Source organism: Lygodium microphyllum, chromosome 13, assembly GCF_053477565.2.
Source record: "Lygodium microphyllum isolate KBCC chromosome 13, Lygodium_microphyllum_v1.1.10, whole genome shotgun sequence".
NCBI classification, from domain to species: domain Eukaryota; kingdom Viridiplantae; phylum Streptophyta; class Polypodiopsida; order Schizaeales; family Lygodiaceae; genus Lygodium; species Lygodium microphyllum.
In genome coordinates this window covers 54,431,770-54,457,946 of record NC_141147.1, presented here as the reverse complement: position 1 = coordinate 54,457,946, position 26,177 = coordinate 54,431,770, and the positions used below count along the sequence as shown (strand labels likewise).

General features: G+C 36.7%; 1 protein-coding gene across 3 annotated transcripts; it reads right to left on the bottom strand.

The window, feature by feature from the left end:
- Nucleotides 1–19,645: 19,645 nt before the first annotated feature.
- On the bottom strand, nt 19,646–25,568 carry STOMAGEN (stomagen). Of its 3 annotated transcripts, XM_087691082.1 has the most exons (4): nt 24,893–24,934; nt 23,363–24,130; nt 23,149–23,249; nt 19,939–22,658 (listed from the first exon to the last, which is right to left on the bottom strand). In XM_087691082.1, exons 2-4 carry the CDS (start codon nt 23,472–23,474, stop codon nt 22,455–22,457), a joined length of 417 nt encoding a protein of 138 aa, XP_087547208.1. In that variant the 5' UTR covers nt 23,475–24,130; nt 24,893–24,934; the 3' UTR covers nt 19,939–22,454. The 3 variants fall into 3 exon arrangements, with proteins under 3 accessions (XP_087547211.1, XP_087547210.1, XP_087547208.1); XM_087691085.1 differs by lacking the exon at nt 23,149–23,249 and having other exon boundaries at nt 19,646–21,735; nt 24,024–24,130; nt 24,893–25,568; XM_087691084.1 differs by lacking the exon at nt 23,149–23,249 and having other exon boundaries at nt 19,932–22,658; nt 24,024–24,130; nt 24,893–25,522.
- Nucleotides 25,569–26,177: the final 609 nt, after the last annotated feature.

Here is a 26,177-nt window from a genome sequence, read left to right as displayed (position 1 = left end):
CTCCCATTGGTGGAATATGCATATAATGCTTCAATAACCCCATTCTAAGCTTTATTTAGGTAAGAGTGCATATCTCCTCTCAACTTCTCCAATCCAACTAGAAATGTGGGATCCTCTAAAAGAATATTAGATAATATGCAAGAGCATGTCAATGCAATCCAACAAGATATAAAATCAAAACAAGACTGGAAAAACTGCTACATTGATTCAAAGAGGACTAATCAAACCTTGAAGGAAGGTGATACGGTCTTCCAATGTTTTTGACCCAAGAAAAGTCCTCTATCTCTTGGAAATTTCAAAAAGCATAGTTCTTGTTGAGATATCGAGCTCCACTTGTGATATGCCAGGGTGACCATTGTGCATTTATGTCACCGACTTGTTAGCTGCAGATGCGGTTAGTACACTGCCCATGAATAATAGCTAGATGACAGCTATCCTTATCTACTCTAGTTCGTGGCTCAGTTAGTATGCCACCTTAGTTAGTTGAGTTTGGTTTGAGACCCATATATAGGGTTCTTCTATTCCTTTGTACTAGACTTCTTTTTGGCTTACACAACTAAGAAGAGGAAAATTGTTTTTCAGCCTCCACCTGTGTGTGTATTCCCCCATTGTGCAAGCAAGAAAGCTACAAGTGAGACTCCTTCCTTCTCTCCCACAATCTTGACATGGTATCAGAGCCTTATTCATGGTAAGGAGCTCAAGAAAGCAAGCCAAGTTCGCGGTGTTCTGGTAAGAGGACCAGTGTTGCTTTCATTTTTATGTTTTGGGAGCAAGTCTCTGCAACAAGTAGCATAGCCGGAAAGTGCAAGAGTGCATTGTCTCAGATTGAGACGCCCTTCGCGATGTAGCAAGAGGGCAGTATATGCTGCGCAGGGGAGGCTTTAGCCCTTGGTTTCTCAGTTTTTTTTATTTGAGGCCATTTCAAGGCCTGTTTTAGAGGCAGAAGTTTTCTACACGCACTCGGGAAAAGGCCCTATTTTATGTTGTGCGACCACCGTTCTACAGGTCGGTGAAAAGTTACCGTAGAAATTGCATCGTATGCCTGTGTGCAGAGACATTGGGAGTTACAGAATCATCCTTTTTTCCTGTTGATGCAAAATCGTCACTAGGAAGTGACTGTGTGGTCAAATACCACTTTCAACGGTTTTGCAGATTTGCCCTTGTGAGGCTAAAGCTGTGTTTTTTACAATGACAGAATTTTTTGCAGTGTTTTGTAATGGCGTCTGATTCTCTTTCACAGATTGTCACTGAAAAGCTTGACAAGAACAACTTCCAAGCATGGAAGTTTAGAATGACGAATTTCCTTATGGGAAAAGGATATTGGGAATTTGTTGCAGGAAATGAAGAAGAACCAGTTCTTCCTGATGTTCCCAATCAACAGCAAATGCAGGCATTTAAAGGATGGCATGAGAGAGCCAGAAAAGTTATGTATTGGCTATCTATCAGTATTTCAGACTCTATGATTGTGCATATTCAGGATGCAAGTATGCCAAAGAGGGAATGGGATACTTTGTCAAAAATGTATAGCACAAATATGCAAGCCAGGAAAATGCAGCTCAAGCAAGAGTTGCACAACGTGCAAAGAGAAAGTATGAGCATCAATGACTACCACATGAAGGTGAAGAAGATTGCAGATGCACTTGCTTCCATTGGGTCGCCAGTGGAAGATGATGATTTAGTTTCTGTGACCTTGAATGGTCTAGGAAAAGATTATGCACAGTTCCGAACATCCATTTCCATCCGTGAAAGATTTCCTGATTTTGAGGAGTTGATTGCTCTTCTAATTTCTGACGACCAGAGAAATGGTGGTACATCTTCTTCAGGAGGAACTTCAAAAGAAGCTGTCTTCTACTCAAATGTTGGAAGAGGTAGAGACAGAGGTAGAGGAGGCCAATCTGGAGGCCATGGTAGAAATCAGAATATGTAGTAAACTCAAGAAAACCAGTCCTATGGAGAAGGACTTTGTAACTCTAGAGGCAGGGGGAGCCAAAGAGGCCGTAGTGGATGGCAAAGAGGCCAAAATACAATTAGCAATGTTGAATGCTACTACTGTGGTAAAATGGGTCATATGGCTAAAGACTACTATAAAAAGCAGAATGACATCATGAATGGAAAACTGCAACAAGGGAATTATGCATCTTCTAGTAGACAAGGAGATGACAGAAATGAGCATTTGTTTATGGTGCAGCACATGACCAATTCTGTGACAAGTGCAGAAAAAAGCAATGATGTGTGGTGTGTTGACTCAGGTGCATCAAACCATTTGACAAGTCATGCAGAATGGATGTAGGATGCAATGAAAATGGGAAAACAAGGATTTGTGGAGACTGGTGATGATACTGCACATCTTATTGTGCAAATTGGAAAAATTCATTTGTCTATGCAAGATGGAAAAAAGAAATACATGTCGGATGTATTTCATGTCCCGAATATCACCAAGAACTTGGTTTCTGTTGGTCAAATGGTTGAGCAGGGCTTGTAAGTCAGATTTAATTCTCATGGATGCTTTGTTGAGGATATGAAAAATAAAGGTCGCTTGATAGCAAAAGGAAAGAAGAAGGGCAGAATGTTTACATTGGATGCAGACATCCCTGAATTGAGTGCAGCAATGTTTGCACATGGGACCGATGTAGTTGCAGATATTGATATCTGGCATAAACGCATTGGTCTTGTTAATGTACATCGACTTAAATCAATGCAAGCCCAAAATATTGTTGCAGGATTGCCTAAATTCAAGGTTGCAGAAATGCATAAGGTATGTGAAGCCTGTCAATTTGGAAAACATGCAAGGAAACCATTTCCTAGACATGTTCAAGAGAGTAAGAAGCCATTGGAATTAATCCACTTGATGTGTGGACTACTAAAGCTGCATCTCTTGGAGGCTGTCATTATTTTGTCACTTTTATTGATGACTATAGCAAAAAACTTTGGGTGTATTTTATGAAAAAGAAAAGTGAAGTTTTTGGGCATTTCAAAACTCTTAAAGCTATGGTTGAAAAAGAAACAGGCCTGCAAATAAAATGCCTAAGGTCAGATGGAGGGAGAGAGTACCTCTCAAATGAGTTTGCAAGGTTCTTGCAGGAGCATGGCATAAAGCAGCAATATTCATGTAGTCATACCCCACAGCAAAATGGAATTGCAGAAATAAAAAACGGGCATATTGGAGAGGTATCTTGTGCCATGCTTAATGAAAAAGACCTACCAGATTTTTACTGGGCTAAGGCAATTGTTACAGCAGTCTACATAATGAACAGGACTCCCACTGCAACAATACATGGCATGACTCCAAAGAAGAGGTATCCTAGTAGGAAACCAGATATTTCTCATGTGAAAATTTTTGGTTGCATTGTCTATGTTCATGTGCCAGATGAGTTGAGATCCAAGTTGGATCCAAAAGCTGAGAAGTGCATCTTTATTGGTTATTCTCTACAGCAAAAAGGGTATAGATGCTATAACCCTTCTACTCGTAAGTTTACAGTGAGCAGAGATGTTGTTTTTTATGAGATGAGTAGCTGGTATAAACCAGTAAATGTGATTGAGTTTGTAGATGCACAAAATAGTAATGCTGCACAGAATTCACAGCAGCAATCATAAAATATTAGTGGACCTGGAGCGTCCTCTAGCAGTGGTTCACATTCTTCGCCATGGACAGGCAGATTGAGATCAGGAGAATCTTCTCAAAGCAATGCAGATAGTGATATGCAGGTATCACGAAAAGGAAAAGAGAAGGTAGATCAGCCCATGTTTGATGTGAATGTAGGTCACTCTTATGTGGATGGTGAATCCAGTGGCTCAAAACAGAGCATTGATGATGAGTTGGGTATTCCTTCTATTGTTACACCTGGAGTAAGGAAGACCAGGGATGTTTTGAGAGCACTTGGGAGTGAACCTACTTTGCGGAGCTCTACTAGAGCTAGGTATCCTGTGGATAGGCTGAAATATGATGGATTTATAGCCATTCACTATGCATATATGGTCAAAGTGATACACGAACTAGAACCCACTTCTTTTGAGCAAGCCATGGGAAAAGAAAAATGGGAGAAAGCCATGGATGAAGAAATGGATGCCTTGGAAGCAAATGCTACATGGGAATGGGTACCTTTGCCTAAAAAATAAGAATGAAATTAGTTGTAAGTGGGTTTATAAGGTGAAACACAATGCAGATGGTTCTGTGAATAGATACAAGGCAAGATTAGTAGTCAAGGGGTATGCACAAACATATGGCATTGATTATGAAGAAACATTCAGTCCGGTTGCAAGGATGGAAACCGTAAGAGCAGTCATTGCTATGGCTGCATCAAAGGGGTGGTCTTTACATCAAATGGATGTAAAGAATGCCTTCTTGCATGGTGATTTGCAAGAAGAGGTTTATATGGAGCAGCCACCAGGTTATATGCATGCTGTTCATCATGAGTTTGTTTGCAGGTTGAAGAAAGCCTTGTATGGCTTGAAGCAAGCACCTAGAGCATGGTCTGACAAGATAGGACAGTATCTTGTCACTATTGGCTTTCAGATTTCCAAGGCAGATTTTTCACTTTATGTGAGAAAAACAGAGAAATGTATTATGCTACTTATCATTGATGTTGATGATTTGATTATGACAAGTGATAGTGATGAAGATATCCTTCATGTGAAAATGCTATTGAAGCAGAAGTTTGAGATGAAGGATTTGAGAGAGCTGCGTTATTTCTTGGGCATTGAGGTGATTAGATCACCAAGTGGGATAAGGCTCTTGCAGAGGCAGTATGGATTGGATATGCTATCTAAATATGGGATGGCAGGCTGTAAGCCTATTTCAGTTCCTTTGGAGCAGAATGTGAAGCTGAGCACAGATGTAGGTGAGCTTCTGGAAAACCCTACTATGTACAGACGCACAGTAGAAAGTTTGAGTTATATGACTATTACCAGGCCAGATTTGAGCTATGCTGTTGGATTGGTAAGTCATTTTATGCAAGCTCCAAGGAAACCGCATTTGGATGCGGCTAGATGCATACTCAGGTTTGTGAAGTCCACATTGCAGTATGGACTACTTTATGAGACTGGGGTTTAGATACAGTTGCATGGATACACTGATGCTGATTTGGCTCGTAGTATTTTTGATAGACGATCTACCAGTGGATATGTGTTCTCTTTTGGGAGTGTTGCAGTCACTTGGAACAGCAAGAAATAGCCTACAGTTGCCTTGTCGAGCACAGAGGCTGAGTACAGGGGCACAGCAATGGCTGCATGTGAGGTAGCTTGGTTGCATAAGCTACTTTATGATATGCATCAGCCTACAGATGGGCCAGTTGTCATTTATTGTGACAACATGAGTAGTATACACTTGACAAATAACCCAGTCTATCATGCTAGAACAAAGCACATTAAGGTGCATTATCACTATGTGCGAGAGAGGGTTTTACTAGGTCTTATTGATCTAGTTTATGTCAGCACACAGAGGATCAGGTAGCTGACATATTCACGAAGGCATTGGGCGCAGAGAAGCTGCACAAGTTCAGAGACCTGCTTGGTGTGCAGGAATTGGGATTGAGCTCGAGGGGGAGTGTTGAGATATCGAGCTCCACTCGTGATATGCCAGGGTGACCGTTGTGCATTTATGTCACCGACTTGTTAGCTGCAGATGCGGTTGGTACACCGCCCATGAATAATAGCTAGATGATAGCTATCCTTATCTACTCGAGTTCGTGGCTCAATTAGTATACCACCTTAGTTAGTTGAGTTTGGTTTGAGACCCATATATAGGGTTCTTCTATTCCTTTGTACTGGACTTCTTTTTTGCTTACACAACTAAGAAGAGGAAAACTGTTTTTCAGCCTCCACCTGTGTGTGTATTCCCCCATTGTGCAAGCAAGAAAGCTACAAGTGAGACTCCTTCCTTCTCTCCCACAATCTTGACAGTTCTAAGTATTGTGGGCCTTACAAAATCATTAAATGCCTTGGGACACATGCATACAAGCTTGCCTTACCTTCTCATCTTAAGATCCACAATTAATTTCACATAAGCCTACTAAAATTCTATATTTCTAATCCAAAACACATCCTTGATTATGAGTAAATTGTAATACCAACCCAATGTATCATTGAATTCCAACCCGATAGGATTCTAGAGAAAAGTCCTTAAGAAATCGTACCTTACAGCAATATCTAATTCAATGAAAACACTTCCCAAAGGAAGATGCAATCTATATTAAGAAATTCATCCTCTAAAAGGAACACCTCGAGTTTCTGTTGAGATGAGGACATCTCAATTTCTCTAAGGGAAAGAGAATGTAACATACATTCCATACTAAAATATACTCAATTTAGCCTTATTCATTATATGTTCTACCAAAAATAACATTAATTAAATTGATTAATATTTTTCAATAAAATATTTTTTACAAATTAAATTTTTAAATTTTCTACATTAAAATCTTTTTTGTAAATTTTTAAGTACTGTTTATTTAGTTTTTATAAAAGAAAAACTATTTTTTAATTATTTTATTAGTTATAAAAAATTTACTTATGATTTATTTTTGCATTTTTTAAAAAACTTTAATGAATTTTATTAAAAATATTGAGAACTAATCTAATTTCTTAATAATTTTTAAAATTATTTTCTTAGATATATTTCTCTTAAAATAATCCCAATATTATCTTAAATTTTTATATTTTTTTAAAAATACACTAAAAGTAACCTTGTGATGTGTGTGTGTGTGTGTAAGATTTTTTTATAAAAATTTTTAAAATCAAAAGCAAAATTAACTAAGGCTTTAAAGCCTTAATAAAGAGCTATGGAGCAAGAGGGGCCACCTTGCACGATGGCTACCCACACCTGCAAAATAAGCACTTACGAAAATCTCCCTCCCCCCTAAATCTCATATAAAATGAAAGGATAATTAAAAACAAAGTGCACTAAATTAATTAAAATTTCCATTTTTCTATGAAAGATTAAAGAAACCCTTAAGTAATAAAATGAAAATAGTTGCCCTTTACTAAAACCTCACTAAAAGATGAACCCCTCCTCCCTTCCAAAAGAAAAAACTATGTAAAGGAGGGCCTCTCTTGTCATTTTCAACACACAACAATGACAAATCAACTCTCAAGAGTGAAAGTGGAAGCGAAAACCACCACTTAGAGGTAAGGAAACTTTGCAAGAGGGAGCTGGTGATAGCTCATCAAGTGTTGTCTCCCTAACCTAAAATCCCTTCTTTCTCATCCGTCCCATCCATGATCGCTCCTCAAAAGTGCATCAACATAACTCAACCCTTGAGAGCAACCACGATGCCAAAATTTTGACCATTAATATGATCAAAATATAATATTTTATCATTTATTATTAAAAATAGACTAAATAATATCTAAATTTTAAGAAATTATACATTAGAATTAAAAGTATTTTTTTAATTTAAAATTAGATTTGTTTTCATTAAATTTAATCATAAATTTTTCTTTAAAATTAAGAAAATAGTTTTTATCTTTTTTTAGTATTGTTTATTTTTTAATGTATAATTATAATTAAAATAATATTTATTTTTTTTAAATATAATAAATAAAAATATAAGAAATTAATTAGATTAAACTTTAAAATTAATTAAATATGACTAAAATATTAGTTGTGAGAAGTTTTAATTAAGAATTAGTTTTAAAAAATTTTAAATACTTAGATTTGATATAAATTCGTAGAAAACTCTTATTTAGTATCTAAGATAGTTAATTTAGAAAATTATGAAATCATAAATTTAATTATTTCTCTTATAAATTACAAATCAAACTTTGTAAAAAGCATTTAATTCTTTAAATATATCATTTTTGTTTATATTATTTCATTGAATTAGGATAAATACTCAAATTACTATAAATTGATGTTCTTGTTGCAAAGAAAAATTAATTTAGTTCTCATTAATTCATTAGAGTGCATTCACACACATTGAAACTTGGTGTACTTCTGTGATGAAAAAATAGAAAATAAGGTGTGTTTACATGCATGAAAAGTAAATTACATGCAAATGCATGAGATGAACTCCGTTTGATTGAGAAATCATAAAAATGTTGTACTCGTTGATTTTTTACTAAAAATTTGTTTTGAAATGAATGATTGGTAGAAAAATTAAAAATTGATTATGGTTGTTTTAAGGCATGAAAAGAATTATACTAATTACGTGTGCAACTTGAGTAACAAATGGAAATGAGGCATGATGCCATCTCGAGGGTCGCCTCAGTTACTCTTCACCCAAAGTATTTATACACTACCTAATGCAGTCGACCATCTCTTATGTATGTTTAGTCTTCTGTATATGAAGGTTCACCCTTATAGCAGGTGAGAACCACAGTGCTTTGGTTCGAATTTGAATCTCAATCCTAGACCTAAAATAGAATTGAAAATCTATATGAGCCTAGCATGGTTTAACATTGAAAGGCTAAAGATGAAAAAGGCAAGGATGGTAACCTAATTGTCAGTTGGTTCGCTTTTGAAGCAATTGTATATATGAGAATAAAAATCAAGAATAGATTTTTTTTCAAATGGATTGCTTAGTGTCTGTAACTTAAGGGTGAACCCTATGCAAGCATTAATTAATGAAGATGTTTTCATATATCATCACAACATGGTAGCATGCCTAATTTAAAGACTAAAATATGCCTCAACACTATGGAAAGTGGGTGGATGATTTCCTGATGGAATCATCCTACGATCAAGACCATGGGAAGTGGGTGGTTGATTTCCTCATAGAATCATCCTACAATCGAGTGGACACAGTTAGCCATGTGGCTTTTCCTAAATTTAGAATAAAGATAACAAGTATGAGCTTCCTAAGAGTCACTTCTAGAACTGATAAGCACCATTTTAGGGGACTAGTGTGAGACTATGCATTATGGGCTAAGGGGTTGATGCTTAGCTTCCTCTCATTTCTAAATCACATTAAGCCAAGTACGGTGCCTACCTACCTTGATCTTCCGCAATTCAAAAATGTGTTTGTTATTGGTGCTAGAGACTATACTCATGTCTTTAAGAGCTTGTAGATCCATCCTCGTGGGATGAGACTAGACACTTCACATACAAGGTAGTCTCAGGGAACACCATGTCATCTAACTTCTTATGCTTGAAGTTAGCATGGATGATAGGGACTAGGATTGGTCCCTAGATGGCTACCAAACTACTCTCCCTAATTTGGGTACACTCAACTATACTCCAAGGTATTTGTCTCCTCTATCTTCACATTAGACTCAGGCATAATCTCAATGGACTTTGCATTTTCCTCTAGTTTTCCCTTGCATTTCTCATTGTAGCCATCATTGCACATTATTTTATGGTGTTGTGGCCTAATGTAACCATGTTGTCCACAATAATGACATATCAAAGAGGACTTATAATTGTGCAACTTACTATGGGATTGCCCACGAGATTAAGACTTGCCTCTATTACACAATGAGTCTCTATAATAGTTATTATTACCATTTCTACCTCTAACTATAAGTGGATGAGAAGTGCAGGCTGCGTCAATATTTTTTCAATTTACTTCTTCTATAAGTAAAGCACCCTTAAAACCATCCTCAAGGGGATTGGCAATTGTAGCAATGCAAAATGTACCACATGAATTTGATAGTGTGATAAGTAAGAACAAAGACTCTATGTTATCCTCAAACTCAATGCCCTACGAGATAAGCTAGCTAAAAATAGAGTGGAACTCATGCAAATGACCACATTGTGAGAATACAAGCATCTTGGAGCGATTGATTTTATATGTGTCCTAGCAATGGAACCAAAATGTCAAGCTCTGAGTGGGACTTGCACAAAATCTTATTGTTTCAAGAGCTTCAATGCCCTTGAACTCAATTTTCTCTCACATAGTCTACCCATATTGACATCATATGGTTTGCAAAGGATGCTACTGATTGATACCACATTCTTTGTTATGGTTGGCAAAATATATGACAAACACTTTGTTTGACCATCATGCAAGGATAATGAAACTTTTTCAATATGTGAATTCATATGGCATGAATACCATTTTGAAAATCTCCCAAGTCCCACTTTCAAATAAGGAGTAAAGATTTAACCAAGTGGCTAAATCTTAACCCGTTATTTGAGAGTGGGACTTGGGGGGATTGTTTATATAGTATCTTGAAAAAAATTTACCTTCAAGTAAGGGGATAAGATTTGACCATGTGTCCAAATATTAATTACATTAGGAATTCCCAAACTTTATGAAATTTTCCAAATTCCTAAATATGTGGTTCATGAATCATTAATTGTCTTTACATAACCTAGACTTTGTAATTCCTACATCTCTCTAAACCATTCAGCATGGCTGGTCATATGTAAAATCAAATGACATGAATCATCACTTATCTTTATATAACCTAGACGTTATAATTCGTACATCTCTCCTAGCCATTCAGTTGGCTAGTCATATAATTAGATGTACCTAAATCAACATATCACACATAATCGCATGTCTCTTTTCTTGTAACAATATCCAAATAATGCTACATGACAATTGCACAATCAATTTTGTCATTATTCTAAAGAGTGTTTTCTTGCTACAACTTACCACTACAAATGTCATCCTTCTTATCAAAACAATGGACTACAATATGAATTGTTCTTCCACAATAATAACAAACCTTTGTTTTACCATCCACCTCTTCCTCTAGAAACCCCATGCCTTTAGAATTACCACAACCTCCAAAAATCTACATATCACCAAACTGTTGATTTAACATGTTTTTCTTGTTACCATTGGCACAACCCATACCACGACCTCTTAAAGAGAATTTGCCACACGTCCCTTTTTGAAACTTAAGTAAAATTCTTGGACCTATTCATTTCTTTCAAATGATTCACCGCACATGTTGATCTCCTTAGTGATCATTTTGGAGAGACCAACTTGTCAAAATCAAGAAACAACTTCTATGTATACACAGAAATAATGAACGATTTCCAAGTTTTCTCATTATTAAGGCCACCCAAAGTAGATAAACCAAATCATCGTCATCAGGAATTGCATTGATAGTTATTAAGGCATTTGCAATGATCCTCAGCTTCAAAACATACTAATTTACATACATCTTTCCTTTCTTCAAAGTATTCAACTCTTGCTTGAATCGAATCTTATGTGCCTTTGTATTTACTGAAAACATATTCTCAAAGGTTTTCCAAGTTGCATGTGAACTTCTTAAATTTTTTATATGTCCTAACATAGTGTTATCAATGATTGTAGATATCCAATATTTTATCTTTTTGTCTTTTGCATTCCATTCTTTCCACACCTTTAATTCTTATGTATTCATAAGATCACTTAACTCTAATTCCTTTTCTTCACCTAAAATAAACTCATAGAGACCTTTTCCAATAAGGAAGTTTGTCACACGGAACTTCCATGACTGGTAGTTGTTCTTATCTAGCTTCTTAATAATGGAATTTTCACTATCTTAATCATTATGACACAAACTAAGTACCAAATAGCAAGCAAGACTTATGCAACCCTTCACAAGATATGTACATTAATAAATTGGGCAACCTTTTTCACTAATAGCTCAATAGCACATACAATATGCAACCTATTTGCAAATAAACCTTATGTTTTCTCCCTGACAAACACCTCAAAACTTACATATGTGAAATATGTAACCTATGCACCAAAAAATTGTCGATAGTTCCAAAATTATAGTATGCCATGAAACTATTGTCCACAACCCTATGGAATTAAAATAGGGCTCAAAATGACCTCAAATGGCCAAAAACATAGTGGGTCACTTCTAAATGGATTTTTTGTAGAGTATACACCATTCTACTTGCACACCAAATCTTATTGTAATTTGATATTTTTGCTTTGCCCAACTTCTAGTGCCACATGTATTATCGAAGGGAAAGAGAGGGAATGGGAGAGTTTCTTATTGATTGCTTGCTTGCTTAAATCCTTGATTCTTCTTCTTCACTTGAAACTTCAAAACTAGCATCTCTCAATGGTGTTGCTCTAGTACCATGTCACAAATCATGTGGTGAGGGGGGACTTGCTTGAGCTACTACACCAAAACACACACCATACACACAAGAGGAAGCTCATCAAGAGCACATGAAGAGAGATGGATGCCAAAATGTTTTCTTACTTCTTCCTCTCACGATATAATGTACACAAAGTATAGATAAGATACAATATAAAGGAAAGTGACCTACTAAGTCAAATAGTGCATAACTAACTATACTAATCAACTGGCACTATAACTATGCCAGCTATACATAGGTGTAACTAACCAAATATAATAAGTGATAAGTCAATGGCTATGTGAGGATCATAATGACCATTGATGTGCTAAGTGTAGATATGTAGACCTATCTAACCAAGTGGTCCATCATCAATGTCTACACATGTTGAGCTTGCCATCTCAACAAGATGGTACTTTGCATATTTGCATTAATTATAGAGGTCTAAATCAATTCATTGTAATAAATATCATTTTTCACACATCAAAAAACTCTTAGATGGTTTACATAGCACTTTAGGATCTTCAAAAATTCATCCTAGATTTAAATTCTTTTTAGAAATATGTTTGGTTGTTCTTGAACGTGATGTGGGTATCTTGGATTCATCTTGTAGGATTATTGTTTGATTGGCTTGGTATCAAGGCTTGTTGAAATTTTATATGTTTGTACATGGGGTGAAACTCCCTTAAGATTAGTATAATTCTAGGTGAACATATCTTAGAAATCCTTAAGAAAGTTAAGCTTGTCCCCATCCTCTATAGGTCCTCATCAATATCCACTTGTCTTGGAGTCTCTTCCTCTCTTATGAGATCCACTTTCTTCACTTTTTTTAGTCCCTTTGTGGTTTATTAGATTTTCTTTCTCCTTTCACCAATCGTTACAATGACGCAATCCCTCTTTTTGAATTTTATGAAATGTTTTGGAAGGTCTTAGGATTGTTTTAACTTCTTGTATTAGAGTCTATATCCCTCTAGACACTCTTCTAGTGACTCCTACTTTACATGTGAACAAGAAGATCTTTCTTTATCCCTTTTGATTAGCAAGTTGAGCAACCTCAAGGTCACTATTCATGCTTATAATCTAACTCTTTGGATACCAAAATCCAAACTCTATCTTCTTTTAGTTGTTGTAAGGACCTTAAGGATAGATATGAGATCTACATGCTTGTAGCTTGAAAGTTCATTATCTAATGCCTCTAGGTGCTCTAGCCATTCCAATTTAGATTTTATTTTGACTATGCCGATATCAATGACCACACCATTAACTCTCTAGGGTTCAAGGTTTGGCATAATTTGTTTGATTGTCCACCTATCTAAGTCCTAATTATTGAACTCATCATTTGAGTCCTCAACACTCGCAAAATTTGATAGTTCTTCCTTCTTATTCACTATTCATAATCCTTTCTAGATTTTGCAATCCTCATTAGGGTTGTTGCTACACAATATGATAATCAAACATCACTGGATGGATCTCAGTCCATCACCACAACCAAGACTCTTTAATAACACTTAAAATAATAGCAACTTATCCTAGATATTATCATTTTAACAAGCACCATCACCATTTCTCAGTACCCTTGAAAGCTCAATCTTGTTAGAGGGGGTGCAAAATCCTTTCACCCTTGGTTGTTGCAATGGCTTATGGTTCATCATGAGCATTGGTATTAAGAATGATTCCATGCAAGGTTGGAGCATGTGTGTAATGGACTCTTCTATCCCCTTTTGCCTCATTCTCTCATGAGTTTCTCCCTCTTCCATGAATGGCATGTCTAGGGTATGCATCTAGTCCTATTTTTCTCCAAGGCAACGGATGTACTTAAGTGCTTTGCATGTAGGAGGGAAATTTCAATCCCCTCGACTCGTGTTGGAGATGGCATCAAAATTTATTAGAGTGGCCTTCCAACTTTTCATTTCAATCTTGATTGCATCCTTCCTATCGCCCAAGAAGGCTAGACCATTATTTCTATCATTGATTATCTTATGTTCCACACCCATGGACATCTAAGAAATAGATCATAGTCATTTGCTTTCACCATCAAAACATTGACAAAGAACTTATCACCAACATTCTTAATTATCCAATCCTTCTTGTGTTGGTAATCCACCTTAATTCATAAATTCATAAACTAAAGGAAATTGAAATAAGACACACAAAAATAGAGAGACAAGAGCATGAAACAAATTGGGTGCAATCATCTCCCAATGCATTGAGAGGGCTCTCCCCAATGCATGTATTTATAGATTTTTATTACTCTTGTGCCCCGAATTAACAAATTGAATCCATGCTTTTCTCACTTTTGTGAACAAATCCCTTATTCCTAGTATCTAATGAACAAATGAAACGTTTATACAATATCTTGAATATCCTGGACTCAAAAATAATAATATTCCCCAATCTTACAAGCATACAATAAAATATCTAGTGCTTAGAAGCAAACAAAAAAATATCCAGAACTTCAAGTGCATAAATAATATGATTAACTATTAGCACTCCTAGTGCATCGTGCCTTTCTCTAAATACTTAATCGAAATATATATCACCAACACAAAACACATTAATCCTTCTAACATCCACATTGCACAATGCAAATGGTGCTACACGTTCTTACGTGCAACAAGTCACAATTACGCAACAAATTCTCAAAAAATAACACTCCACTTAAGATTAAAACATTCTAGTCACTTTAAATCGATGACCAAATAAATAAATAAATGCTCATAACATTGCCCCATGGGTAGAAAAGAAAATGTCCTTAGTTGAGAAGTTAAACAAATGGCATGAGTCATAAGCCAATGATTTTTATACTTGACTAAATACCTATGATGTTCATGACCAGTACGTGTGGTAGTTATATCATGGTCAATTGATAACTTCAAGAATTAAAACTTCAATGTCTTCCTCAAGTAATATGGAGTCACAAAAACAAAATTTGTGAATTTGGAAAACTTTCAAGTCCCATTTGTTATTATTTAGAACATTGGGACTCAAAAAGATACCTTCAAGTCACCCAAAGCTACCATCTAATACATAATTGGAAACCTTATGAAATATAGAATTTATTGAGCTATTGAACACCAAATTCGGAGCCATGATGTGAGAATTATAGCAAATAGAAAGTTTTGACCATGAGTCCTAAACTTGTGGGAAATTCCCAAATTTACTAACGGCATGTTCTAGTGGATTTCCCTTAAATGGTTTTAATAAACTAAAATGAAAGAAATTTTGGATTTTACAATGAGTTGGTATTCTTAAACAAAAAATATTATCATTAATTTTATGAAGAATTCAAAAAGATCCATAATACCATGGAGCAAGTTTAATTTTGGGATTCCATTCAAATAATTTTAATCTCATTTGCTCAATTCAAATCCATATGAAATCATTTTCTCCAAATGGCATGGCTTTATGGTGCATATTAGCTTGTCCAACATACTGTAATTGAGATTATCAATGACTTCGTTAAAAATTATCACTAACTTTAGAATCAATTACAGGAACTTAATTGGATATGGTAGAGATGGGTATATGTGATTTATTACCATATACAACTTCAAAGGGTGCATGACTAGTTAGTTGAATGGGATGTTTTGTTAAAGGAAATTGAAGAAAAGGCAAATGTTGATCCCAACTAGCAAGATGGTTGATAGTGTAAGACCAAAGAAGATCGAGATTACTATGATTGGTTGCTTAAGTTTGTTCATTAGTCTTAGGGTGAAAAGTAGAAGTAAACTTCATTTTGGTACCTAAATTTTTTAAGAGATCAACCCTAAAATGAGTACAATGATGGCCATCACGATCAAAACTAAAGATAACCTTAGGAAAGCCATGATGAGGAAACGTGGTTGAATAAATACTTTCACAGCTTGGGATGCAAATAGAAGTTTCTTATAGGGTATAAAATATGCATGTTTGCTAAACCTGTCCAAAATAGTCTAAATCATATCATTATGGGAAAATGTAACATGAAAACCAAGTATAAAATCCATAGAGATATGATCCCATGGTGCATTAGGTATAGGTAAGGGCATGAGTAAACCATGACGTTTTCCATGATGGAGTTTAATGTGTTGGTAGGCAATGCATTTAGATACATACTTAGCAACATCATGCTTTAAATTTGGCCGATCGAGGAAAGCCTTCACATGCTAGACATAACTACAAAATCAAGGAAAGCCAAGATGAAACTGTTGGTGAAATGTTGGGAACAACAACAACCTTGGGCAATCATGCTATTGGAGCTGGTTAGAGAGGAAAATAAAGATTTTTGCAAGGACTAGAAACTTTCTTCATTAGAGATTTTAATCACACAAGCAGTGTTAGTTGACTAAATCTCATGGATTGGTAAAAGCTTTAATAAAAGGCTAGATAAAATGTCTAGAGGACATAGCTCAACCTTTGGGTCATCATATCTATGAGAAAAATGCCAACATGTTTCGGTATTAGAATTTCCTTTCCCATGGTTCAAGTCAAATGGCAGTTTGATAACCTTCAAAGAAGCCACATGTAAGTGTCACATTACCATAGCGAGTAAGCCTAAATAGGGGTTAATTAAGTTGTAGTTGGAGGAAGTCAAGGGGTAACTCAATACTTCAGAACGGAATTACTATCTTGAAGGCATCTATAAAGAAGAAGCTTTGCACGAGTATGCAATACTGAGAGTCTGAATTAGCTAGAGTCTCCAAACTCTAGAGGATTAACATTCGTGAAAACCTATTCAATCATGTTCTAAGATATCTCTAGGCCATGTGCCTTCCTCTCAAATACAAAATCTTCATCTAGAAAGTCATGATGGGCTCCTTTTCCTATGCTTATAAACTAAAAGTAAGGGGCATTACCATGTGGCTTGTGTGCATGTGGCGAGGAGGAAACTCTCAAACATATTTTATGGGATGGTTGTAAAGCTATAATGATTTGGCAACAATTGAGGCAGAAGTTGCAGCTACAAGAAGATTATCAATCTAATATTCTATTCGTAATTTTTTGCCATCATCACACAATAAAGGGTGCTAGGCTCTGTGGTATGCAAGTTGCTCATGTCTCCATCATGGAAGCCTTATGGGAAGTCACAAACAATAGAGTGTTTACAAGCTTGGGTCTTGAGATGAAGCAATTTTTTTCCTAAAGTAAAATTTTTTCTTAGTTTATCCTATACTTTGGGGAAAATCAGTAAAAAGGAATTGGCAGTAATGCTTAGGCTTCTTACCTAGGGTTCGTGTCTTGTAAGTTGTTTCTATTCCTTTAATATAATGCAATATATTTTTGCATCTAAATTTGGCCAATCAAAATGTTCTATACATGTCGCTAATGTAGATTTGATTCCTTGATATATCCGTATAGGGTGATGCATGCATTTCGTCAATGATTATAGTCCTATATGGTGTAATTACACATGACTTGCTTTGATAATACAAAAATCCATGTACATATGTGTAGTCATTAGAAACAATAGTTTTTGCATTTTGAAATTATTACCATACATTACCAAAGTCATTATTGGATGGATAAGAGAAAGTATTGAGTCAAAAGTCTAGATTTTGATAGCAAAAATATGGTTCAAATACTAGACACTTTTAATCTTATCAACAGTAATGTATCAACCACAACATTAATATGCCTAAGTTGATATTGGATCATTGGATGGAAATTTTGTATAAACGAAGTGCACTTAGTGTGCCTATTCGATATTAGGGATTGAGAAAGTAAGTGTTTAGTAGCATGTTGGTGTGTGTTGGTAGGTACCTTAAATCCCATTAGATGGTATATCTAGATATCTAATACATGCACTACATCCAATAATTCTTTATCATAAGCACTATAATTTTGTTCTAAAGGCTTTAACTTACATCCCTTATATGCAATAGACTGGTCATTTTGCATGAGTGTTGCACTTACACCAAATCCCCTAACATCTACCACTAGAAAGAAAGGATAATTAAAATTAGGTAACTAAAGTATAGAAGCATGGATCAGAAAGTGCTTGTATGTTAAAAGATTTTTGTTAGTTGGGTCTCCAATGAAAGACAACATTTTTATGCAACATGAGTTAGGGTAGATTGGATTTCCAAGCTTGCACAACATCTTACCATGGATACTATGCTTAGTGGTTATTACATATAAATTTCTGCTTGTGCCACCCTATGCATGCATTCTATTGTACATTTGGTGTATGTGCCATCGGCTCAAAACCTAGTAGTGATTGACATAATCCATGAGTACTTGAATATTGTGGACTTAGACCTTGAGTTTATAGGCCTCAATATTGTCACCCCTTCTTGTTAATTGAACCCCTTTGCCATTTTTTAGGTAGCCTTGTATCTATTAACTTCTCCATAAACCCTTCTTCTTGAACACTCACTTTGATCTAATGGCTTGCCTACCCACCAACATATAGTCACCTTCCATGTCCAAATTTTCCCACACAATCCAATTTCCTTAGTTATGGTCCCTTCCCATCTCTCTCAACCTAGATCATCGTACACCTCCTTGAGGATGGCACTAAGAAAAAATTGAACTCACAAAGTAACCTTGCTACAAACTATTTATAGAGTAAGTGGATCTTTTAGATTGTCCATTGGAAGCTTTGGATGTAAATATCTCTATATGTTGAATCTTCTCTCACCAAATCTTGCATTTTAGTATCAAAAATGGCAAGTTCAATTTGACCAATAAGTTTATACATATAATTTGAAATTGTAGCCCACTTGCACTACTTTATTTCTTAAATATTTTGTGAACTCTAAAGTCGTTTTGGTTAAAGCATGACCTAGTAACACCTCTATTGCTTTTCTACCTATGTATAAAGTTTTCTCTCATTTTCTTGTCATTCAAACATTCAAAAAATTAAATCTCAACTCATTTGGCAGAATTTGATATTCCACCTATTTCCAACTTAAAATTTAAACAAGTGAAGTTTCAGCTCATTCCTCCTTTCTTTCAAACAAAATTTAGCTTCCTATTCACCTACCTCTAACCTCTCTTCTAATTCAACCTGTACTAAAAATAGTTTAATGGCAAGTTCAATACTTGTATTTCAACGTTTAGCTACATACTCTTTATATGAGTTATCTGATTCTATTCCATGACTTAATGTATCATTTTTCTTTTGCTACATGATTTTATTAACTTAATATCTTCTTCTTGTAGATGGTAAATTAAAAGCTTTTATGGTTTAGTCAATGTTTTGTCTTTTGTTTGCAAAAGAGGAACCTTAAATGCAATACCTTGATCATAATAAAACATATAATCATGTTTACAATAGGTAGGGCTATGTAATATGGTTTCTCAATTTAAATCCAACAATTACTACATGCCAATATGTGTGACAACTCATGCTAATGGTGATTGGTTTCCACATTAATACTATCCTCATTTTTATGGAGAGAAATAGAACAATCCAAAACATGGTAAAGGCATAAGATACAAGCATGGCAAACCAAGATGCATTTTACATGTATAATGAAGTTAATATGAGATGCAAACATACTAGCCTACAACAAGACTAAAACAATTGAAAATTGCTTGTTTAAAATACTTGGGTAAGAAGTGCAAAAATGAAAGGTAGAGGTAGTGAACGGTTATACTTTCTACACTAGTAGGGATAAGGGGAAGAAATTGTCCACAATTATAAAGCACATTATATGTACAATACAAACAAACAAAGTGTTGGGGAAAACTCTTAAGAGTGTTGTCTCCACTATAAATACCTCCCCACCACCACTAACCATCTCAGATTGGTTACACATTCATAATGCATGCCCAACCCTTATGGAGAACGGGTGCATGCTTTGAGAAAGTGAGACACTTCAAAAAAAGTTAAAACAAACACAATCTTTTTGATTGATTGCACATGCAAAAAGTGCACCCTTATTCATCACTTCATAAGGTAGTCAAAAAACACTATGAACACATAGTTTACCAATCTAGCAGTCAAAAAACACTATGAACACGTAGTTTACCAATCTAGCAAGTGTCACAAGTCACCTCCTCTCCAATATTATAAGGAAAGTGAATGCCGCTAAATGAACAATTTGACTAATTAACAACTTCCAAATTCAGCATCCATCACTTGGTGAGTAACCAACCCAATTCTTCACCACCACTATATCCCTACCATGACATTCACCATCTCATGTCATGTCTTTAGGTGACTTTAGCTACCTAGATGCACATTAACTCTAGTTAAGGTGCATCACCATCTCATGCCCCATGTCTCCAAGTGACTCCACAATTCATGATCACATTAACCCATCTAAAGATGAAATCAATGAGGTTGAGCCCTCCAAGTCCTCTCACACAAGTCCTACATGGACATCATAACAAGTCCCCTCATCCCCATTCTACTTCACATTCAAGGATGACCAAACACCCCAAGATTTGCTAGTTCATGAATTGACCTTGATAGTAGCTTGATGCACAACTTGTCCCAAAACAAATTCAAAGTATAACCATCGAGGTTATCAAAACATAAATTATCATCAATGTGCCTCTCTTCCGCTCCTTTTAGCTAGGACTAGGTAAAGAGTGATTAGTTTAAAGTGCATTTTGTTGGGGCAAGCCTTCAATGAATCATAAGTTACAAAGACTGCCAAAAACTTGTTCTTCTCCCCTTATTAACTGCAAACAAAATTTCAAACACTAAAAATTACACAACTCCTAGATGTGAGCAATCAAAGTTCAAGTTTTTAGAACCTTAGGCAATGTCTTTTTAATGTATCTATGAAGTTTCTTGTAGACCTAGAATGTTGTGTCTATGAATGTACCCTTTTGTAGCACGTGATCAGGCTATCCACCATGCGTTGATGTTTCCATCCATGAAGTGTATATGATAGATTTCTTCATCAACAAACAATCCTTTTCCATCAATACCTTACACTTTTATCCTTTTCTTTTACCCCTTCCCTTTCAACCACGAGGCAGTAGTGAGATCCAAACTCTATCCTGCCAAAATCATTCGTCAAAAACCATGGAGCCATGCATTATTATGCTCCTACGTTCTGAAGACAAAGGTGTTCTCTCTGAGGCCCTTCCTAATTATGTTAAATGGGCTTAGAGCATGCACACGAGATTTCTCTAAAATCTGTCCTTTGAAGAAGTGCTAGACAGTTCCTGATGGCCTTGTAGCTCAGAACACATGGCTTTAACCTTTTTGGATGCTGTAGGTATCTTCTATCTTATGCAGATCTTGCATTCAGAACGAAAGGATTGACACTTGAATGACATCAAAGGGGAACATGAATGCCAGTTGCGTAATCAGCAACATACACAGGCCTAGAGTTTGTGTGCCCTCTGCTCATTCAACCATGAACAGCACAAGCGATTCGTCAACAAAATAGAAAATGTCTGCATCTAATCGAGAGAACATGCACCTTAGCTTATGCAAACATAAACCATACATGGATGTCACAATGATAGTCAGTGTCTCTTGTGCTGTGGACCCTGCAATGTTCTTGGAGAGTGTTAACTGCAGTCTAAGTTCTCTCCTTAACAGTCAGTCCATATTACAGCCAGTAGACATAAGAGAGTGACTTTGACCACAATGATCCTGCTGCAGATTAAGTTGATAAGGACTGTTGTAGGTGTTTCTGTGATCATCATTACCATGGTTATCACCACAAGTATCATCAGCATCATCAGGAGTCTGCTGAAGCAATCACTTGACACAACACCACTTCTTTGTTGACATGGGCATAGCAACATCATAATTAACTGACAGACTGTCACCATGATTACAGTGGCGAGTATTCAAAGGTCCAGAGTTGCATCTGCACCATCTGCATGAAACTCTGGTAAAAATTGGAGAAGTGGAATGAAAATCTTGCTGACTGTCAATTGTAACAGATGACAAAGAATAACACAATTGGCATTACTTTGACAATGATACAAACATAAACCACTGATTTGAGTTTCCTTTAAGCATATGGAAATAACCAGAAACATCATGCCCTTATCAATTCACTGCCAGTATCTCTACTGCTAAGATTGAGATGAATCAAGCATTTACTCGTACTTGCAGGAAACTGTGAGAAAAGACTTTCCACCATATTGTATGTGATGGCCCTAGCAGCAATGAAATCAACTGAGTAGTTACACAAAGCACTCATTGCATTTGTGAATTGATGATAATCCACTATTAACCTTTATGAAAACTCACATAGTGGAAATATGGTCTCATCACCCTTTCAAACATGCAGCAGAGTTCTAGGCAGAATCTTTCTCATTCAATCTTGTTTTCTTCATTGGTGTTCTGCAGAGACATATACTGATGATTGGAGTCCAGAAGAATGCTGACTCTTGCATATTAGCATCCTTATCTCATTTCCATGCTGCCTTCCATCATTTTGTTCTCCATTGTAGGCATGAATTATCAGTGAATCATAAGCAATTGAGCCTGGCCACCTCATAAATTGGTACTAGTTGCCCTTGATAACAATCCACAGAGGGGCAGTGGCAATATCTGACCTTGGGTGACAATATACAGGCTAGTCATTGGTCAATGGCAAACACAGCGATAGTGGTAAGGGCTGTTGATGGGATCATTTGGGTCGATGGGCACAAGCTGTGCTTTGCAACGGCTGAGAGATTGACAAGTTCTGCACTCATTGTAGGTGCAGATGGGAGCTGTTGAACCAATAAGGAACCTTCCCTTGGACCCTCTTGATTTTACAGTTGAGGCAGCAGTGTCCTTGTTTCCTAACTGTGCAAGTCAAATCCAAATTTGAAGTCAGCGCAAATACACAAGCCAAGGATTGAGAGAGTACAGAACCTGTTTTGACTAAAATTATTAACTTCCTGCAGAACACATTCATTATCCAAAGAACAGAAGTGTCAGAGCCAACAAAGCTCGAGAAAAAGCTACAACATTCTTCTTCCACATATGCTGGGCAGAATCCACACATGCCAACCCTAGGTCGAGGTTTCACCTAGCTGTCCTTGGCCACTGCTAGTGTGATAGGGATCAGCATTTGTGGGTCTTGCCTCGCATAAAGCAATGGGCTATTGAGCATTTGTACCCATGCAACATAAATGATAGGTTTTTAATTTTTTCTTGCAATGGTCCAGCACACATGAAACGGACCCTCTCCCAGTGGTCAGTGTGCTTATATAGTTGAAAAATATATCTAAGTCGTGACAAGTTATAGCTAATCAAAGCAGCACAAGATCAAAAGGGATGCCATTAAGTTTACAGGTTGGATGCTTGTATCTGCATTCTTCACTGAGCTGATTTGTGTCGTGTTAGGATCCAATACATTGTTAGTCATTGAACTGCTCCTGGGTTGTGCACGAACTGCCCAAATAGAAAAAGACCATATGGCATTGTTAGTTCCAAGGTTGGTATGGCCTAAGAAAGTAAGATTTTCACACATCTACATGTAGATGTACAGCCACTGGTTTACTTACTATTGGGGAATGCATGACTGGAAGAAGATTCAAAGCAGATTGTTGCTGCCATAAGCCAAAGCAGGAGAGCAGCATTGCTACTTCTAATAAATATTTGGTCTTGAAAATCCATATCTTTGCTGCAACTTTGGCTGATAACTGAAGATCACAATAGAGGTTCTCCTTGTGGCCCAAAAAATGTGAGAGCAAAAGAGATTGGCTCAATAACTTGTATGTAAACCTTATGTTTATATAGGTTTGTGTATGGAGACCATGTGTGCCCACTGCTTGTATGAGCATTGCAAAAGGTAATCCTACTTTTTCATGGACCACAAACGACCTTATCCTCCCACATGCTCATTGTTGAAGGTCAGCACAGCAGTAATAAAGTTCAATTTGAATTCAAAGGCCTCTATCACTGATATATCAATCAGTAGAGCTTACTATCCACGCATCCTCATTGTGAGATCCTTGAACAGAATGAAGGTCAGAAGGCCTATTAGAGCCTCATCAGGCAGGTTGACCTAGGTCAAAGTACCATAAAACAAGCCAATGTGAACCTGATACTTGGCTCTCATTGGCTGCTTTTTGCAGCGATCAACAGGACCACACCTTTTTGAAGTTTGCACAGTGGATATTTCTTGACGATGTCAATTTGGTGAAAGACAAAGGAAATGCTTACAAGACCAAATGCTTCAGGAGGGTTTGAGTTCTGGAAACTTTGAAAGGCTCTAGGGCAAGGGGCCACATTGCCCTTGCTTTCTTTATGTTGAAGGACCTCAATGGTGCCTACACACAAAAGAAAAGCCATAACTGGGTTACATTTGTGTGATTGAATTGAAGATGCTAATGACAATTTCATTCATGAAATAAATACCCACAGTAATCCATGATAGAAAACCGTGTTAACTCATACAGACTCAAACTCTGACAATTGATATTCATGCAAGCCTTCCCCTCCTCAGTGCTGAGATTTTGGGGGATAATTGACATGAGAAATGGGTAAACTATTGGCAGGATTTCGAATGGGTTTACAGTAATGTTTGCAAATGTCGAGTTGGGCAATTAATGGCATCGGATGAGTGGCATGGCAATCAAAAGGTCAATTACACCATAAATTGCCTATGGTAAAAAATTGGCACTGCAGACAGATTGTACAAGTTCATTGTTTCAATCATGATGGAAACCAAAATACATGGCAGAAAAACCCATTCCTCTCTCGTCATGACGGTATGTATATAGGAGCTTGTAAGATGTCTCTGGAGCTACAGTAACACTCATCACCTTCCCATTGGGGTACTTATGGGGGCCTAGACAGTGCTATATTATGGAATATCACAGGAAGCACACATTTTAACAACACACGGATAGGCCTCGAAATTCACCATGGACGGATTATTTCTGACAATAAATGGAGGATTTGTTCATGTCAGTGCTTCTTTTTCTTTTTTGGGTGATTACTTACGCTCGGCACTTGCCAGTGGTTAGTCAAATGATTGAACTTTTTGTTATCATTGGTAGAAGTAAGAAAATTCCCAGTCCTAGTCATACCATCCAGGGAAGTTCTGGAAGCCGCTCGTGATTCAGATGATGACAAGCCGGTAGGAAAGAAGCTTCGAATGTTCGTGAACCCCATGCGAGTGGCTCCAGCCGCTGCCTTGCGCGCCCATGCTGCGACGAGAGGAGCTGATGTATGTATATGCTTTTGTTTGTCTTTTCAGGGCAGGGCTCCTCCTGAGAGATGGGGTGGGTGCGATCCTGAGCCAGTAAAACGTTTGTCTTTGCCCCCTTCTTCTTTTGGCACGAGGATCGATGGCAAGAAAACACAGACAGATACAGATACACAGAGAGAGAGAGAGAGAGAGAGAGAGAGGCTCCTGCGTTCTCTCTGTCAAAGCTGCGACTGAATAAAAAGGTTCACGGGAGCTGCATACAGCGCCCATTCTTGTCGAGAAGATCCTTACCACATCACATTTGCCATTGTTTTAGTGGGGTTTTAGAGATGAAACTTTGCCATATGATAGCTTAGATACATTGCTTCCATTTATCAATAGCATGAAACTTTGCATTTCATAGTTCCAACCAGCATAAGATTCACCTTTTCCTTGCAGTGACCTAGTGCCTAAACGATCTTAGTAGAGCACTCAAGGTGAAACTTCACATGCTAGTTTCAACCACCACATCATAACCTTTTACCTGTAGTAGCCTTAAAGTCGGGATGTGCGCTGTGTCACCATATCAGCCATACACTGGGATTGTCAACAAATGATAGATTCTATTGCATTAATACATGTACATGTATCTATTTGTATCCATACATATGTGCATACATAAGAGCATATACTCACATATCTATGTGTACTTATGATGTGCTCCATGTACCTATGTATATCTACATATGTGCATATATAGATGTGGACGCATCCTCCCAAACACAAAAGTTGGGAGGTAATATGCAAAAGAAACAACATTGTATAAAAAGTAAATGATGATGACCTCTCGAAGTAAATTGAAAAGGTGGTGAAAGTTGGCATAAAGAAGAGCTTTACTCATGACAAAGGTTCGAAAGAGCTCCCAACCATATCAAAACTCTTTTCGCACTGCCCCATCAGTGATGCCCAAAATGGGCCAACAAAACAAACAACTTGACAAGTTTAAAGTCCCCACCAACGTGACAAGGCAACAACAACAACCTTGGAGTGAAATATTCCATGTAATCATCCCAGTTGTGTCCACAAATAGAGCATTGATGTAGCCATTCTAAAACTATTGCCTAGCTTTGCCACACACCCAAGCTAATTTGCCAATCTTCATGCAAGCAAAAACCATTTCTTCT

Bases quoted from the DNA above. Each gene is read 5' to 3' on its own strand.
- STOMAGEN (XM_087691082.1), bottom strand. From the start codon at position 23,474: ATGGATTTTCAAGACCAAATATTTATTAGAAGTAGCAATGCTGCTCTC. The intron at 23,250-23,362 runs GTAAGTAAACCA...CTATTTGGGCAG, and splicing joins CAGTCATGCATTCCCCAATA to TTCGTGCACAACCCAGGAGC. The intron at 22,659-23,148 runs GTAAACTTAATG...TGACTTGCACAG, and splicing joins CAGATACAAGCATCCAACCT to TTAGGAAACAAGGACACTGC.